We start from the raw sequence: 19,431 nt of genomic DNA, 5'->3' as shown, positions 1-19,431 counted from the left end.
AGCGAAATCTAATTTGCCCCTCACGTAGTGAGCGCAGACAGCGGTCATGGAGGGTTCGTCTGGTAACGCGAGCGAAGAACTCGGGTTGTATGCTACAAAGCGCAGGTTCTAAAGACCGGAGCAGAACGCAGTAAAACCTGAGCGCTGATATCGGCAATCCCGAGAGAAAGAACGAGCAAGAAAGCGATAGAAGTCCGGAGAAAGAAAACAGGCGGAAGGTTAGGCGTGTTTGTTTTGACGCGAACACTTCAATTTTTCCGAGCGCTTGTCACCTTTATTTAGTTTTATAGAGTGCGCGATGCCGGAAGTAAGCTATACAAGAATAAAACACAGATCTTAGAGGTGATGTCCTGCCACTTCTTCGTGCATAATAAAATGTTAGGAAATCGCTTCAATAACGCCGATAACTATACCCCATACTCCGCCTTATTTTCGTATGCATCGTGTGGTGGGTACCAGGGGTATCTAAAGGATCAACTACAACTCTCTATTAAGGTGCAACCCCACCGTGCATGACGTTTTGGTGCTTTTCCGACGGCCTATAACTTTCTTTCTATGTATCTTACAATTATAAAGTTAGTGTCAAACTAAAGAGCAGTTTCTCAAGAATGCTTTATTGTCTTGATATCACGATTATTTTCAGTTGTGAGTTAATTATTTGGCTTTTAACAGACCACTGTCTCTAATATTGAAGAAATTATTTCTCGAGTTATAACGTCCCATCGTCCACAATATTTTACGTGAGCGTTCGGTTAGATGTAATAAAATAAAAAAAATAAGCAACGAACTGTACAGATAATTTATATTTTAAAATAAAAAAATAAAGTTTAAAATTGTAATATTTTATGGCGCTATAAAAACGGAATCACGTCAACTAATCAAAATAACGAGACATTAAATTATGAAGCATCCTTCGCTATTACATTTTCGAGAACTTCCATATCGATATATTACACGTTAAGAATGTTATAAGACCTCAAACTTTTCCCATTCAGTTACGGCGACTTGTAGTTTCTTAATATAAAGTACAGATGGCGACACGTGTTCAAGAACAGCTTGATGTGCATTTTCCGTCGTGTGCTGCTTGGAACGCAACGTGAAAGACAGAAAAAGCGCCAGATGTCAGGGTGTCAGATGCCTGGATGCCCGCAGTGAGCGAGCCAGAGATGTGAGAACAACAAGCGCGAGGCTGCGGGTGCACCACAGCTACTTTTGCGCGCGTTCTACTGTATGTCGGTACACATCCCCGACGCCATTCAAATGAAATGGGCGCCATGAAATGCATTCTGCCATTTCAGATTCCGCCACGTATGCGAAAAAATTTTATATTTTTATCACTTGCATAAATCATTTACGATATGAAACTATGCTTGTCGGAATGGTTCGACTATATTTTGTTTCAAAAACCACCTCGGTGGCTCTTAAGTGGCAATGACATTAAAACGTCTCAGCTCCTCTCAGCCAACGCACTGGCCTATGAATCTGTATTTGTCGGGTTTAAATATCGGCCGAGGTGCCCGCAATCCGACGGAGGCCATTCTGTGATTTCGGTTGCACGTCAAAAGATCTACGGTTAGTTAAAATAAACCCGTAATATATATTTTTTTTTATTTGGGCGTGTTAAGTGCTTTTTGTTGGTTTGGCTTGTGAAACCTTAAGATCTGAATATTTGCTTTGCTTTACCTTAGTTCGGAGCGCAACCAACACTACGGGCTGATGAAGCCACTGAAGCAGCGCCAAGAGCGCGAAGTTAAGCTGTTCGTTCCCTTTCTGTGCCTATGCGGTCGGGCTAAACTAGACCCACTAAATAAGCTACGCTTCATACAGATATGGATGCTTAAAATGATGGTTGTCAGTTATCTGAAGCTTTATCTGAAATCACAGGAAACGCTTTTCCGTCCTCCACAAATGTTTAAACAGTTGGCGACAAAGCAAAGCAATATTACGTGAGCTTCCTGACACTAAACTATTGCTGAGGAAGTCGCACTTTTGAATCATGACGACCGGCAGTTGTATTTGATTTGTTACTAACCATTAACATGGCGGCGCCCAAAACAATATCGGGGGAAAAATTGCCGATACTCTAAGTGTAGCTCATTTGGTCTAGCTCACAGGATAAATCAAGTACGTTGGGGGATCGTTGGCCGAGTGTGTTGTGGCACCGCAGATCAGAGCACGTGGAGAAATGCTCGAGTGCGATCTCCGTTCAAAGCACGGAGCTCCCGCTGCAGAGCGTGCAGGGACTAAATCCCCTCGATGTATTTGCGTTAGGTCTTTCAAATAACCTCGAAGGTGCCAGTGCACGAGGCCCGTGTCTCGACCGGCCCTTGGACACAAATGTCGACGCAGCACTACTACATTCGAGTTGCCCGTGTGGCACGCGTGCCACACGGGCAAGTTGAATGTCATTTACAACGAATGACATTCATCTGATCAACGAATCGGCTCGCGATATGTCGCGCGTGGAACGCTCCACGCTCGGAGTGTCGCGCGCTGATTGTCCGATCCTTCAAATGTCATTCGTTGTAAATGGAATTCGAGTTGCCCGTGTGGCATGTGCACCGTGGGCACGGGTATATAATGACTGGCCCTTGAAAGCGAATGGCGGCGGAGCGCCCGCTCGTGGCACGTGTCTTGCGCGTTTTCACAATAATGGTTGGCGGTACTTGTAAAAAACGCCTTTATCAAGGGGCTTTAGCAGGGACCCTGGGTTCAGTCGCCCATCCGCATCCTACCGTCATGCGATCGTGGATCACATATACTGCGTAATGCACGTTAAAGACGCCGAGCTAACAGTTGCACTGCACTTTTTATAACCTTCATCGGGTAACAATGTCGTCCTACGAAATTGCTGCTCTTTAAAAACTAACGACTAATTTTAAATTCGCCGTTGCATCGCTATTTTAATGTGTGCTCGCGTTCTTTGTTATTTTTATTTTTTTGTCTATATCTTTGATTATGAGGCACTTACTTATAATAAAACAGATTATAGTTGTCAGACTTCTGGAAAAATATTATATAACTAAGAAAATGGCACGTGAACGTAAAAGTAAAAAAAAAAAAAGAAAAACGCATAGGCGCACCTAATAAAAATAATTAAAATAATAGAATTGATTATAATTGTGTTTTCAAAGGTTTGAGCGCCCCAAACGCTATAAAAGCGAGCTCGGTGCTTTGGGTGCTGCGCTTGTTCCAGTGGGGGATCGTTGAGCGCACCAAACGACATAAAAGCGAGCTCGGTGCTTTGGATGGTGCGCTTGTTCACTGGAAGTGTAATTCAGGACAGTATGCTCGCACTTGTATGTTCCGCTTTGCTCGCAGGATAAAACCAAATACTTTATTGGTAATGTATTTAGTGAGACAAAGCTTACCTTCTGTATATGTGCAATGCCCTCAGTTTTCGCGTGATTAAACGCTTGTTTATCATTATTGTTTTCGTTTCCCACAGCGATTTAGTTCGTGCTCTTTTATGTGCTACATGAATTATTAGAGACCAAGGTAACACAAGAGCGTTCTTTTTCGCGGATTCTAAAAAAAAAAAAAAAAACCTATGCAACTTGCCACGTGTGCCACAACCAATAGAAAATATTCTAAGGTATTCTAAGCTTCACATATGACCGCTTGCCTGACTAAACATTGTTGTTTGTCAAGAACAATTGCGATCGTATGAAATCACGTGGGAAAAACTCGTTCTAAACACGCGACCGTTGGCATGCAGTGTATACTCATAATCGGCGCCGAGATGATTGGTGGCCGTCAGCAGGTGGAGTTTTTCTACCAACCCAGAGTTAGAATGTTTCCTTCTTTCTGTTGTAAGCAATCAGGACACAACTTACACCAAATCTGAGGGTAATAAATTACTTTGAGCATTCAAACACAATGGCCTGAGCAGTATATGTGTACAAGCTTTAGCTTTTGATGCACCTTTAACTTAATTTCGACACGCTCAACGCTAGTGTAAAACGTAGGGCTGTTTCATTCTTAATCAGCGTACCATGTGCGTGCTTACACTATATTTTATACAACGTCAAAGCCTACCCGTTTGCATCGTTTTCATTTTTGCACCCCACTACTTGCGCGCATGAATCACCAAATTAAGGCTGGCACAGGATGTCACAAAAACAATTTACAGGGTTGTTTTTTTTTACCACAAAAATAAACTACGCATTGCCTAACGCTCATTCTCCACCCAAAGGTAGCGCTAGGTCACAACCAGATGCCAAAGTTTCATCCCGAACGGACACCTTATTCAAAAGTTATGTGATTTTCTGAAAATGCCAATGGAAAAATGGAGCACATTTTTGCCTGTTTTTCGTTTCTGGTGCCCATAGAGCCCCATGTATTCAAAAACTCCGTCGGCCGCTATTTTCCCATGGGACTTTTCAGAAAATCACTTATAATTTTTGAAGAAGGTATCGTATTGGGCTGAAACTTTGACATCTGGTTGTACCCCTAGCGCTACCTATGGGCGGAGAATGAGCGTTCGGCGATGCCTAGTTTATACTTGCGGTTAAAAGAAACCCTGTATTTTTTTTCGTTTGTGACACCCTGCAAGTTGCTTAAACTATGTGCAAAAGCTATATCAACTGACCCAGAATCTTTGCGTGGTCAGTCATCGCATTTATCACCGAATTGGTATTAAAATTAATAATTATTCTTTATTGCTGTGAGCTTATTTTTAACCTCGGCATTTTTTATTATGACCCTCGCACCAGTCCTACTTTGGGTTTACAAAACTCAACATCTAAACCTGTGTGTCATTTTTTGTGTTTTCGAGTCTCGTGGTTTGGGTCAAAATAAACACCCAGCTACCTAAATGAGACACCTGACCGCCCCAAAAATAGTCTTTTCTTTTAGGTAGTTAATTCCTCAAGCTAGAATTTTAGAAACCAGACTACGATGTCATCATGTTTTGCTGGAAATCCACAAAGATCCAAACACATGCACGATAAAAGGGCTCGCCCGTCATATTGCCGCCCGCAGAGCCGAGAAAGCAACGCTCGGTCACGGACTTCTGGAAGATTTGCGTTCATTCTTGCACCAGACGGAACTTTCGCCCTGTTTTCTTGTCCTCGAAAGTGTCAGTTCATCCTCGCTCCGAACGCGCGACGCTCGAGCCTTCTTTGCCGAACTTTCGAGATGGTGACGTGACGCACTCTAGATAAGCAGCTGCCAGCGACCTTGTCGAGTCAGTGTCGCTCTCGCTCTTTGTTACGCTGCCGAATCGCCGCCTGCTTTTCTGCTGCCTCGACGCTCTCTGTTTACTTTTTTTTTTTGTTTGAAACAAGTTCGCCGATTAAACCTTTATTTTTCGGTTCACTGTTCGTCCTCTCGTCACCTTCATTCGTATCAGTATAAATCTGATCACATTGTAATATGGTTCATTGGCCTCTGAAATCTCCGATAACGGCGCACAGGCAATTTTATATTTTTCAACGTTTTTGTTGTGCATGTGTCTCGCCATTTGGCTCGGGACGATTTTCGCGTTTTGTTCTGCCCACATTTGCTGGAGACGTGAGCTCGAAGCGTGGCAACTGGCCCCCTTGCACGAGAACTGGCGCAGCAGTGCGCGTTCCAAAAAAATCTCGTGCAGAGAAGAACAAGCCAGGGACCAGGGATGTCAAATTCAGGACATAGAAAAATAGCCCATTGTATCGAAGCGCCACCACGCACGATTTCTCGCATTGATGTACAGGCCTGGAAGGCGATCCCACCGCCATCTATTGGTTCAGAATCACACTAACCAAGGGTGGGGTTGCACCTTAAGGCGTCGCCAGCGACATGAGCCCATCGGGACCACCAAATGGAACCGCCAATATCCGTGTTTATGCAATACCACCTAGAACACAAGGCCTGCGCGTTTCCTCCTCTAAACGTCATCACAAGTAGATCCCCTCAGCGCCCCCTAGCTAGCCCGGATGAGCACCATCGTCTGCTCCATCGTCTGCAACATCGTCTGCTCCATCACCTGCTTCAGCGGTTTGTGTAGCAGATAATGAAACAAAATACTCATGCCGAGTGCCTGCTGCTATAGCATACGATGAAGTTCGGCGTTCACGTGGAGCGTCAAATGTACGTGTGAAAATGCCTTACTGTTGTGCGAAGGACTGCAAAGCACTTCACTGGACGCTGGTACTGGACGCCATTTTTGAGGGTGCTGTTTATACTCCATGTACCTTTAAGCAGAACGCAGCCAACGCCACAAGCGCGAGAGCTTGAGGTTGATGTTTTGATGCGTTCTTCGGCAGAACGAGCGCGCGCGCTAGAGATGCACGTCTCCAAGCCAGGAGCGCGTGGTAGCTCGCGCTCTTGGCCGAGGGAGTGTTCGCATGCACGTTGCGAATGAAGTCGAAGCTTGCTATGGGCTCGCGCTCAGCAGTCGCGCACACACAGCTGTGGCCGCCAGTGAATGCGACGCGGCGCATACACTCGTCAAGCTTCAGCCTGTTTGCAGCTTGGGGCGGGTCGGGGCTCTACTAATTATGACGTCATGCGCAGGCCTTGCCGTCTTCGTGGTATTGGTTTATGCCCCGCCGTTCCCAAGCAGCCCGAATTCGTGGGACCTTTGTCTAGAGTTTATTATAAAAACTCTATGAAAAAGCGCCGTTTGCCGACGAAAATAAAACGAGAAATTTCGGTACGTCGTCTGTTAACAGACCGGAATAGAAGTTAATCGTCTGCCACGAACCAAGCGCTGCGGCGGAGTGAGATCGCGAGCAGACAAAAATTGTGATCGTCTGCAAGCTCCCGATGGAAGCCATTGACTTCGTTTGCTAATCTGAAGTTTCTCTGCTGCCGTACACACGCTGGCATCGAGGTTTAAATACAGGAGTACATAAGACGAGCACAACAGAGGCCGCGATAGCTTTGTCGCAATTCGTACTTTGGTGAGACGTTCTTACGAAATGATGTCTGATTGGGAACTCGTTAAGATGTCAAAGATGTTTGATTAGTTGGTTACGCGCAAGATATGCGGCGCCACAGCGCATCAACAGCCGAGAACGCTCCGGCTCTCGCCTTGAACGAAATGAATCCCCTGGATGTCGAACCCAATTCTTTTTTTTTTCTTTTCCAAAAGGGGTTTCACATTTATTAGCTTCCGTTCAGTTGGTTCAGTTCTGGCGAGAGCAAATAGTGGTACAAAACAAATTGAACACCTGAAGTTAGAATGTTTCTTTCATAATTAATAAAACTGCTTAATTTATTTTATTTGCATCTATTTTACACCAATGAAGACTTTTCATTTTAATACAGCTGACACAATTGTGAGTTTTAGATTTTGATTTTTATTAGTGAAGGCAAATGAAATATAAAGAAAGCGTTGTATTGTTAAGTGTTCAGATGAGGTTGCGATGTTAATGTAAGGTGCGTTTTATGGTACATTAAATAAGGGATTTCGAGCTTCGTGGCCACGAATGATACGAAAGAGCGTGCTTAAAATACTGATGTTTCCTAAATGTCGCCGAAAGTTTCCGGAATGCCCTTTCGATCCAAATGTTGAAAACAACTCCGTGCCGATGACTAAAGGCTCTGTTATACTCCGACGTAACGCGTGGGCGCGTGCAAGCGCGTCACAGCGATGTCACGTCGGCGAAAACCCGACGCTCTATACTCCGACGTCGTGTCGTAACCGACGCGACCGGCGGCGTTCGACGCCGTCTGACCGCCTCGACGCCAAAATGGAGCATGCCGTATTTCGCGCCGGCCGCGCCGGACCAGGATGCATCACGCGCTGACTCCGGCAGCCCTCGCGCGGGAAGCAGACGACGGGAGCACCAGCTGCACCACTCCGTGGTGCGTCATGTTTGAAGAGTCGGACTCGGTCGTCAAGAAGCTGATCGAGGGAATTCGTCCTCATCCGTGTGTCTACGACTCGAGGAAGCTTGAGTACCGCAGACCGTGCGCTTGTCAAAGATGTACCGTATGTACATTGACCGCCTACGCTTGCGGCGCAGGCGGTGCACCAACAGTGCGCGAGTTTTCGTCGTGCAAGGTACGTCCACGCCATCGCTCAAATTGGCGCTCAAGAAGCCCAAGAATTTTCGTCTGCTATTTGGGCTATTTGAAACGAAAAGGAACCGGAAGTGGCGCCCTCCCGCAGGAAACGTGCCCTCGCAGTCAGACTCTGCGCATGCGCCGCGCCGGCGGCTCACCGACGCGCACCGCGGGAGTCGCCAGGGCCGCCGGAGTATAAAGAGGGCGAATTTTTGACGCGCGCGGCGAGGGAGGAAGTGGCCGAGTGGGCTAACGCGTCTCAGCTCGGAGCGTGGAGCGAAAGCTTGCGCTGGGAACCTCCTGGGTTCGATCCCCGCCGCCCCCGCCCGTTTCGATCTGGATGAGTTTCGTACCGGCACGCGTTCGTGTGATCACTACTGCGTGATGCACGTTAAAAATCCCAGGTTAGCGGTTGTACCGCACTGGCTAAATTTCTCATCTACAGCTAAGAGACCGATTACCCGTTGAGGCGCATCTCCATCAAGGCTGTATAAACATAAAGAGCAAGCCAATTTTTTACGCGCGCGGCGTGACTGACGTGACGTAGCCGACTTCGGCCAGCGTTCGCCTGCGCGCGCTGTCAGATATTGCGTACATGTGTAGACAAGAACAGCATCAATTTCGTGAGCAATGACATTTGCTCGCAGATGTTGACTCTAGTACTTCGCAGAAAGGTCTAGTGCTACCGAAACCGCGTAAATCCGATATAATACCCTTTTTAAGTAAAATGCTGTAGCCGCGATTTTTTGTGATGCCGCTGATCAAGCGAACATTGAACGTACTCGTTGGAGCCGTATTCTAGAATCGTGCAGTGTTGCCGGTGCCTGCGTCGTTGAGTGCCCGCCACTGTAGTCACTGAGAAGAGTGAAATCGGTAGGTTGATTATTTCGAACGCCCGGCATTGATCCAGCACGTGCTAGTCGTCTTTTGCCGTGCGTTGGCTAGTACGCGCACGTGCTCGCGGTGGACGAGACGCGGGAGCTTCGTCAAAAGTGGGAAGCTGATGGCGCATTCACACTAGAAGCGGATCCGCGTTCGCTAAGGGGTTGCGAACGCGGTTGTATAAAGATCCAGTTCAATTGCACCCGCATTTGATGACATCGGGTGCGCGTGCAATGGTACTGGATCTTTATAAAACCGCGTTCGCAACCGTTTCCGTACGCGGATTCACTTCCAGTGTGAATGCGCCGTTACTCCGGAGACAAAACAGCTGAATCCTCCCCCCCCCCCCTCCCCTCCTGGCGCTCTCACCTTGCCACTGACAATGCAGGCTGGCGGATTCCGAAGCTTTCTCCTCAGATTCAACGGCGTTTTGGGAAACAAAATGACACAATCTTGATTATGGTGACTAAATCCTGGGAGCTCGGAATGTATCCCGCACGTATCACTCACTCCTTTTCTTTTTTTTTTGTGTGTGTAGCACTTCTGGTGTGCTACTGGTTCATGACGTTCGTTCTCATAAAAAAAAGAAAAAACATTAAAACACATTCTGCATTAAAAAAAAAAAAAAAAAAAAGCTGTCAAAAAGAGAGATGAAAAGAGAGGAGACCCGCAGTACGGGCTGGCTCTGGGTCCCTTACCGACGCTGCACGCCAACTCAGCTCCTGAAATCCGTTGTTTTCTTCGGAGCTAGTTTCAAACTGCAGACCGCTATTTCTATATACAAATGCAAAGGAGAAAGCCGGTAAATTCTTCAATTATGTTTGCTGCCCCCTTTATCTAAACTGGGTGCGTCGAATGAGAACAATTGAAGATAAACAATCAGGGTTACATCGGTTCAGCATAGTATTGTAAACTCGGACTTGAAGTTCAATAATACATCTATACATTACACCATCACGTATAGAAGGTAAATCATAATTTTGAAACTTCTTTGGATGGATGCTTGGGCGCTTTGGGTAGTCATCGTGTAGGAAATAGCGCAAAATTAAATTCACTCGCACGAAAAATACACGCACACTGGAAAACGTTAACACCTTACCAAGAACTATTATACGCTGCACACACACACACAAAATACATAGAACCCCATTCACTCCTTGCTCAGAAGGATAGGTTTATTTCTTTCCCCTTTCATGCGGCAAACAGTACGTTGAACAAGCTGTAGGATGGGTAAATGACCGATTAAGAGAACTTAACAACAACATCCGAATAGCTAGCTCAGGACTTTTGGGCATTCACTGCCGTGACTGTGGGTGCACCGTGGACTTAAAAAATAGCACCGCAATTGGAAAGAACTATCACCGATTAACACGTGAGATAATTGACGCAGTTAACATTATGAAAAAGAGTCATACTTGTGTTATTGGTCCGTCAATTGCATTTATCGGCGAGCATTTTGATAGTTCGCTTTCGTTCAGTTACCACGTCAGCCAGATTGTTTGCACCACAGTAAGATTGCTGAGAATGATAACTCGCATAACTCGACATTTTTTGTGTCATGCTTGCTTGCTCCGCTTGTTTTGCTCCCTTATCAGGTCTAGATTGGAATTAGGTTCGATAGTGTGGAATTCTCTTAGTGCACATGATGAAGCACAAATAGAGTCGGTTCAAAGACGCCTGGCACGCATAGCTTATGATATACATTTTGCCAGAAGACATTTTTATAATTATGAACTTCTACTCAGGCTAAATTAGGGTTTCAAGCTTTATCCGCCAAAAGGATCACGCGGGATATAGTATTTTTGTACAGAGTAATTCATATTGATATAGATTCCGAGCGTTTTGCAAAGTTAATTTTAATGTTTTGGCTCGTTTTAATAGGAGTGCTTGTACTTTTTACACTCAGAACAATCTAATGTCATTGCCTTTATTTAGAATGCAGATATCTGTCAATAATTTAGGAAATGAAAACTTAGACATTTTAGAGCGCAGCTCTTAGGGGCCCGTTTCCGGCTTGAGCGGCGTCGCCGTCACCGTCGGCGTAACCGCGAGGTCACGTGACCCCCCCCCCCCCCAAGGCCACGTGACCCCCCTCAGGTCACGTGAGCCCCCTGAAGCCACGTGACCCCCCTGAGGTCACGTGACCCCCTGAAGTCACGTGACCCCCCTCAGGTCACGTGAACCCCCTGAAGCCACGTGACCCCCCTGAGGTCACGTGACCCCCCCCTGACGTCACATGACCCCTGCCTGAGGTCACGTGACCTCAAGGAGTCGCCAAGCTTCCGACAGTCGATCCTCGTATGATGATCAACTGTCGGACGCCATTTTGATGATCGCCATTGTGATCATCGTATGATCACAATGGCGGTTAGTTGGTTTTACGGTGCTGCTTTACTCACGCGCGAAGTTTGCTGTCAGCTGCCTCATATTGCTTCACCGGTCAGGTGTATGATTGATGGCCTCGTTGGGGCCTTTACTGCCATTCTACAGCGATGATATATGCGACGTTGTGTACTTTCAGCGAATCGTTCCGAAGGCTGGTGGAGTTTTTAAATATTATAGTATTTCATAGAGTAAGAACGGTAGGGCGAGTCTTTCGAACGCAGGGCCTCCAGCACGGCGGAAGGCATGCGTTCTATGCCTTCTACCATGCTTTGGCTACGTGCCCACGCGCTATGTGCACAAGACGCCCAAGAACTGTCAAAGACTTGACGCTCGCTCTGGAGACGGGACAACTGAAGCTCGTCCCTGCCGCTCTCTTATCTTAAGTGACTATAACAAGCAGTCTTTTTTTTATTTGTAATATATTATGTATTCGTATTCTTTATTTCGAATGACTATTTGATATAATGTGTACGTTTTATTTTAAAGGTAAAAATCTACTATTTTTATTTTCCTTTCAGAGCCGAGATGTTACCATCGCACCAAAAATGGCAAAATCACTGCACCTAACGCGGCTACGTAGGTTTGAATATAACCATGACCAGCGCAGTAAGCCAATGTAAATTTTTCTAATCATTTAGTTTCATGGCGAGTTGTGTGATAGTGCAAATTGATCAAATACTGTAAAACAAGCAGGAAAATTCACACCTGCAGAAAAAAAGCTCGCAATATCAGAGAAAGTGCATAGGTCAGGTTAGTTTTACCATGTAAAATTTTGAAAACGTAGTTTTTTTTTTTTTTTTTAGACCATTGAGAGCAATAGACTTGAAATTGTAAACGACGGGGGGTTTCGCAGACGATCGGGTTAGTGGCGCTATTAATTTGTGCCGCCATCTCCCGACACGCGCCGGAAGCAGATGATGCACTCTGTTGTCTGCTCGCTTTGCCTATTGGGAAGTAGCGCCGTGAGTTAATAGCGTCTAAAGCCCCTCTATACTGGAAATAGCGCAGAGCCCTCTTTCCGTTCAAAATCTCTCGCAGTACACGCACCTAACGGCTGTTGTAAACTTGGTCTCGGCTTCGCGTTTAGGCGCTTCATTTCACTACATGGCTACAGGCATGGATGGCTGCTCTTGAAATCCTCAGTCCGTGGGTACCCAATCGGGGCCCTCTGTTTTAGGGCTCACAACTTCCTATGAAATGAAATGTTAGCATTGTGACCGGCATCATCCATTCGGGTACACTCCGTTTTCTGCCCTATGCGTTAGATGGCGCCACCAGCCCGAAAGGCGCTGCAGAGCGAGCAGTTCAAGATGGCGTCTCCCAGCTTGCGCGCACGTTTTCGTCCACGCGGTGAGTAAATTTTTCTTACCTTGTCCTGTTGTGTTTCTGTGCAATTTTGTAGCTACAGGAACGATCTAGGGACACTAGAGCTTTTGCTGGGGCATGTTTTAGGTCGATTTCACGAAGAACTGTGATTCTGACACAGGATTAAGTTGTAGGTACCCGTTTGGGTATTTTTGGACTCAGTTGTGCTTTTCTGAATTACAGACAAGTATCTGACTGATGACGAAATCCAAGCCCTTTTGGAGCAGAGTGATGCTGATTTGTCGGATTGTGATGACTCGGAGTGGCCCGTTAACGACGCCAGAGACTCGGATACATCAGAGGAAGAAATCGACAGCTCCGATGACAATGGTCGCCCAGTCGGCCAGCCATCATCCCAACGGTGCTTGTGGAAAACAAAAGCGTAAGAATTTTTTTCTTCTATTTGTCCAGACACTTTGAATTGAATATCAAATATTGTATCTATCTAAAGACGGAGTTGCAGGTTTGTTATCAATAATTATGTTTTTAAATTCTGTCCAGGTTCAAAAGTGTGACCATCCAAGATAATGCTGCAGAGATGAGCACGGAGGAACCAAAGTCGCCGTACACTTATTTCTCAAGATATTTCCCAGGGAACTTTTGGGATGAATGTGCACATCAAACGAAGCTGTATTCCGTTCAAGAAAGGGCGGGTAGATCTGTGAAGACCATTGCGAAAGAGCTTAGGACTTTTGCAGGCATCCACATTTTCATGGGGATACTGAAGATACCACGGGTACGCATGTACTGGTCGCACCTGCTGAGTGTGGACATAATTACGGACGCAATGTCACGGGACAGGTTTTTCGAGCTACGAAGCCACCTACACTTTGCAGACAGGCTGTCCGTGACAGAAGAAGAAAAGAAAGAGAACAGGCTCTTCCTCGTCAAGCCAGTCATCGATTGTTTCAGGAAAGCGTGCCTTGAGCTTCCACGCTCAAAAGAACTGTGCGTAGACGAGCAGATGATCCCTTTTACTGGCAGGTGCTCCATGCGCCAGTGCGTGCCAAGCAAACCCAACCCAGTTGGCCTAAAGAATTTCGTGTTGGCCGCGTCTGATGGTCTGGTTTTAGACTTTATGATATACGTCGGGAAAGGGACAGTTCCTGATGCAGACATGAAAGAGCTCGGCCTTGGAGGAGGCGTCGTAAAAAGACTTGTTGAGACTATCACCAGAGATGAGGCAACATTTCTCTTCACCGATAGATATTTCACAGGAGTGAAAGTGGCTGATTTTCTGCTTGACAACAACATTTTCCTCACGGGGACCATCATGGCAAACCGTACCAACGGTGAAGCAGCAAGAATGCCGAATGACAGATCAATGAAGCGGGGTGAATCACATTGCAGAGTCCGGAGCGATGACAAGCTCTGTCTAGTGAAATGGAAAGACAACAAGTCAGTCCTTCTGTTGTCTACTGCCTTCGGCACTGTGCCAGAGGGTAAATGCCGGAGGTGGTCAAAAGACGAAAAGAAGAGAGTCGAAGTCACACAGCCCGACATTGTAGACAAATACAACCAGCACATGGGCGGAGTTGACCTCATTGACCGCTATGTTGCATACTATCGAATCACTGTTCGCAGTAGGAAATGGACGGTCCGCGTTTTCACAGACTTCCTGGACATGGCATGCTGCAACAGTTGGATAGAGTACCAGAGGGACTGCGACAACGCCATGGTTCTCAAAAAGGACAGACTGGATCTGCTGCACTTCAAAGCAGTTATAGCTAATGTGCTCATACAAGCAGAGTCTTCCACTGCAAGAGGGTCTCGAGAAAACGCACAAATCGACCAAGAACCGACTGCAAAGAAGAGGACCAAGGTAATTCCACTACCTCCGAATGAAGTACGGTACGACATGACCGGCCATTTTCCTGAGCATGTTAAGCTCAAGTTCCAGATGAAGTGCCGAAATCCTCATTGCAACGGAAAATCGAGAGTGAAATGCACAAAATGCCACGTTTTTCTTTGCCTACAGAACAAAAACTGTTTCCTGGACTTCCACAACCGTTAAGTCCCACAGTACCCCCTTGGGTACCAAGAAGCTCAGCACTATCCCTTTGTGTTTTTGAATAGTTACTTTTTTATATGTTTATTTGCATCATTTGACACGCAATAAACAAGTTTCAAACACATTGCTAAAAAATTGCCGTCTCGGGACTGAGGAGGATAACTAATTTTAGAAAAAAAGAACCCGAGAGTGGCAAAAAGTTGAAGGACAACACAACACACATAGTCTCAAACGCAGCAGAATTTTTTCCACTGACCTTTGTGTTTATATAGGATTTTACTGCCGCCATAAACCAAAAGAAAGGAGGAGGAAACCAAAAACACTCTTCACGCAAACGCATGACACCGCAAAGAATTTGGAACAAAGCTGAAAGAAGTTGGGTCTAACCTTTACCATTCACCCGAAAATCCTGCTAAGACAAACTAAGCACACTAGAATCCTTCTTTCCCGGAACAAACCAACCGGACCGTGGGCAAAAGCCTTGAACTTCTAAACACCCAAACGAACGAAAAACAAAAAGAAAGGACACAAAAAGATAGACCGATAGGTTCAAAACAACAGGACCGTGGGCAAAACTTCGAACAACAAAACAAAACATCAAAACGAAGACAAAGCAAAAAATGGACGCAAAAAGCTAGACGCCTATGGCTAACAAAAGACCATGCTGACACAGAGGCTGGCGGGTGACCTTGCTCAAAACAATACAAGGCGACCAAATTTGTAGAAATATTCTTAACTCCGTATCTAAACTTAACTAAATTAGCCTGATTAACAGGGTAACTAGGTTAGGCTATGAATAGCCAAATTGGGCTAGTTATTTGATAGATTTGTCGTCAAAATTTGGCGTTTGGCTATGAGGCTACGTTCGGCTATTTTGGGGCTATGTCCAATTTTTGCGGGATTTCCGTGAAAGTGTCCTTTTTCCCTCTGTATAGAGGCCCGTGAGGCAGGACCCCGAAGGGGGGGGGGGGGGGGGGGGGAAGAGGGGGGTTGCGTGGAGACAAAACACAGGGAGGCTTTGTTGTACGCAGTCGAGGTCATAAGACCTCGAGTTCGCAAAAATTTGAGGGGAAAGGTAATTCATGCTGGACAGAATAGCGACGTTTACTTCCGGGTCATATATGCAGAAGCACCTCACACGAATCCTTGTCACCGTTCACGGCTTCGACTGAAAAGACTACTCTTCGTGAAATGGCGCAAGTTTTAATAGCATGCATCAAAAGCGTCTTGAAATGACTTCCGTCAAACATGCAGCTTTTGAGCGATTTGCGGCTACTGCAGCCGAGCAGCATTTTCACCTTTTATAGACCTTTTCATTTGAGTAGTTGGCTGACCGTCGGGTAGAGGGCGCTGGTGCACTCGCCGCCATAAGGTTGCTTCAATTTGTTTGGTTTCGGTTTGTACGCGCACGCCATTGCGTTGCTGTTTCATGCCGTTTTCGATTTTTGTGATGCAAAGTTTTTTTTTTGTGGCACGCAACGAATGGCACGATGGTACTGATCACTTGAACAACCACGAGGTGGTTTCGAGTCTAAATTGCGAGCACTTTCCTGAACACCAGATGCGTCCGATTACGTCCAATCGTCAATTTCGGCCAGGTTCGGTGATGTAACAACTGCACTAATGCAAAGAGAGGATTACCATCGGCCACGGCTGTAACCGCAAAAAATATTTCCTCGAAAAAAAAAAATATCAGGAGAAGCTTTGGCCACGTGCTTTTTGCCTGCCGCCGGGCTTTGGCTGCGCGTGCGCCGAGTGATATGAAAGGGCTCGAGCTCAAGTCAGAGATTCGACTGCTCGTCTTATATTGTAACAGACTATAATGCATGAGTTCTTAGTGAAGAAGCAGGTCCACAACATGATTAACAACGGGCTGAATCAGGAAAAGTATATGAAGTGACGACAAGTTTACTGTTTGGGTTTCGTAGACCAACTTTTTGTGAACTTCGCAGTCTGAAGAAGTCGCCTATAATGACGTAGATAATATAAAAAAGTGTTGTTTCCTTGGCCTGTCTTATTTAAATAAATTAAGTTCTCGAGAAATATTTTACTAGACCAACCTAGGTTGACTAGCAAATTTATTTAGCTAAAGTACCAATTAAAAAGATTTCACAGTATTGGCCTTGTGAAATAGACTATTTGTTATATGAAAATATGCTTCCGACGTTCTGAAAGTATGAGAGACAAACGTCACTTATCTGCAGATGGATTCTTCTCGGCGTCACAAATTCTGCACCCTAGGCACCCTCAAGCTGTCTGTGATAGTTTCGTACGCGGAAAGTCAAAACCTTTCTGCTGAAATGAATTGACTGTATTGAACTGGTTATATTAAGAAATCATTTAATAGCTAAAAGACTGTAGAAATGGGACTAATAAAAAACGGCATACAGTTTCTTGGAATCAATAAATAAACCGATCGAGCGAATGTTTATATAGCAAAAACATTTAGTAACGTCAAGCAGAGTGTGATATTGTAAATAAACAAATTGCCTGATGTTGACGCAAATCAGATAAAAAAATATTCAAATTAAACGTTTGTTGCCTATCTTCTCCACCGAGTTCACCTATGTATTCAAAAGCCGCTATTTTCGATTTGTTATAAATACAAAACATGATGCTTTCAGGAAACACACGCGGTTATTTACAGTGAGCATTTTGTCATTTTCCTTGAGATCCCCCCCCTTCCTAAATATGCAATCATATATATATTTACATGGTGCTTCCTATTGCGAATGTTCCGCCTCTATTAGTAAGCAAACTTGAGTTCTCATATGACATAAGTTATTGACCTTTGAACCCTCCTGCTGTCTTAGAGTCATATATGTGCTCAATGTGCGTGAGCGTTAACGCTGATTCATGTGCCCATATAGCCTCATCACACGTAGCCGGCAGATCGACGGTAAAAATAGTCAAAATGTGGTAGAAAATTAACTGCAGAAATTGTAAACATAATGATGTAATGCAATTACATGATAAATTTGTTAGTCTCGGACGACATTTCCAGGAGTGAGGTAAGAAACACGGTGAAGCGCAATGAAAAACACGAATTCAACGCATCCGCCAAGACGCGCAGTAGGAGCGGAGGGGAGAGTGGAGCGACGAGTTGAAGCAACTTAATGGCGGCCGCATCACGTGATTCCAAGATGGCAGCGCCCAAGCGGCGGAGGGTGAAAAGGTCTATACTGATGTCATCTGTCACAAACATGGAATCATACCACATGCCTCTCCCGACGAATATAAAGAGTTGTTATGAGGAGTGCGTAGTAACATTTAGGATGAACGTTGAAGCTGCGAAAAACAGTGCAGGAGCGAGAAGGTTTCCGCTGTTGTCACAAGTCGTCATCTCTCTCCTGACCCTTCCAATGTCAAATGTCGCTGCGGAGCGTGTCTTCAGTCAGGTGTCTCGGACGAAAACAGATTTCCGCAACAGGATGTCTCAAGAAACCCTGGAGAGAATCCTTAATGTGAAGTTTTTTTCTTTGTGAAAAAAGAGTGTTACAGTCATTTTAAGCCTTCCGAGAAATATTTCGCTCGGTTCAACTCTAGGCACTGTACGGAGCTAGCACGAGTGGTACAAGTGCTTTTTTGATAATATTGTTCATGGCATGAGGCTCTCCAGACGTGTCCAACTGAGCTCTTTGTTATATTACTTGAAATAAAACTGTTTGTTTTCAAAGTAGCTTCTTCTAATATTTCTACATTGGGGGCACATTTTAAAATAAAGAAAAATTCGGTCGGGCATGATTATCAACAGAAAAAAACGCTCACAAAATATTCATTTGAACAATTTGCGATTGGTTTCTTTTCAATAGCCCTGTTTCCTACTATCACCTTGGTAGCTCCTTTTTTACTTGATGTTAGTTGTCAAAAAAACCTTCGTGGCGAATATTTAATAAAGTTTTGCATCTTAAGATTGAAGAAGGAGAATTTCGATGCCTTTACTTTTGCTTTAAGTTCCGTACCTAGCGTCAGTATTTTAGCCTCTAGTAAACCAATTATTTTCCAACGCACTTTTGTTCTACACCTGGTTAAGCGACTTTTTTGATGGATTATGTCCCTTGTAATTCAGTGACTATTTAATTGCGCGTCTTTACTTTTATGAATGCACTCTGGTACAGTCCTTGTAAAATTAACCGCAGCTCGTCCACTCCAATCAGGGGGTTCCTAGCAAAGTCCTCAAATGTATCTTAGTTAAAGCCTTGTTGATCAATAATTAATTAGAAATTAGCTTTCTTAAATCTTCTTCATTAAGATATTTCCGTTTTCTTAAGCTAGAGCATCCAACGATAGTTCGAAGTGTACCATACTCTCATCTGAAATTCCCTTGTAAACCTTGAAATCGTGTCTGTGACGTGAGAGGATCTGACTGAGGAATTTCAAATCTATTAGAGATCGTGATTCCCCTTGTACCTTAGTATGCTTTTTAACAACCTGTGTCAAGTTGTGTGAGAAGGCCAAATCCAGAAATTCGTCAGAGAACGACACTTCACTGTCCCCAGTTCCTAGTGTAGCCCAGCCTACCCCACCGAGATTGATATCTCCCATCAAAATAATTTTCTTAAAGCTTACTTTTAGGGAAAAAAATTGATTCAACTTCTTAAAATATTCAATACACATTTGTGGTGATGCGATACACTGCACCTACGATTAATTCACTGTTTTTCAACATGGTCCTTCACCAAACATTATCAAAACCTGGAGCACCTTTCATTTCGAAAGCGATCAGGGACGATATGACTATTAGGGCAACACCTCCTCCTTTACTTCTTTTGTCTTTTTGAAAAATATTATAA

At 44.9% G+C, this 19,431-nt stretch overlaps 1 protein-coding gene across 1 annotated transcript; it reads left to right on the top strand.

The window, feature by feature from the left end:
• The first annotated feature begins 12,527 nt into the window (after window positions 1-12,527).
• On the top strand, window positions 12,528-14,641 carry LOC120840944 (piggyBac transposable element-derived protein 2-like). The gene is made up of 3 exons (XM_040211742.2): window positions 12,528-12,612; window positions 12,811-13,009; window positions 13,129-14,641. The coding sequence occupies exons 1-3, from the start codon at window positions 12,528-12,530 to the stop codon at window positions 14,639-14,641; spliced, it is 1,797 nt and encodes a 598-aa protein (XP_040067676.2).
• Window positions 14,642-19,431: the final 4,790 nt, after the last annotated feature.

The sequence above is a fragment of the Ixodes scapularis genome, unplaced genomic scaffold, assembly GCF_016920785.2.
Source record: "Ixodes scapularis isolate PalLabHiFi unplaced genomic scaffold, ASM1692078v2 PGA_scaffold11__112_contigs__length_91849675, whole genome shotgun sequence".
Lineage (NCBI taxonomy): Eukaryota > Metazoa > Arthropoda > Arachnida > Ixodida > Ixodidae > Ixodes > Ixodes scapularis.
Note: the sequence above shows the minus strand (reverse complement) of the source record. Positions and strands in the feature narration are given on the sequence as shown.

Bases quoted from the DNA above. Each gene is read 5' to 3' on its own strand.
- LOC120840944 (XM_040211742.2), top strand. From the start codon at position 12,528: ATGGCGCCACCAGCCCGAAAGGCGCTGCAGAGCGAGCAGTTCAAGATG. The intron at 12,613-12,810 runs GTGAGTAAATTT...TCTGAATTACAG, and splicing joins CGCACGTTTTCGTCCACGCG to ACAAGTATCTGACTGATGAC. The intron at 13,010-13,128 runs GTAAGAATTTTT...AATTCTGTCCAG, and splicing joins TGCTTGTGGAAAACAAAAGC to GTTCAAAAGTGTGACCATCC.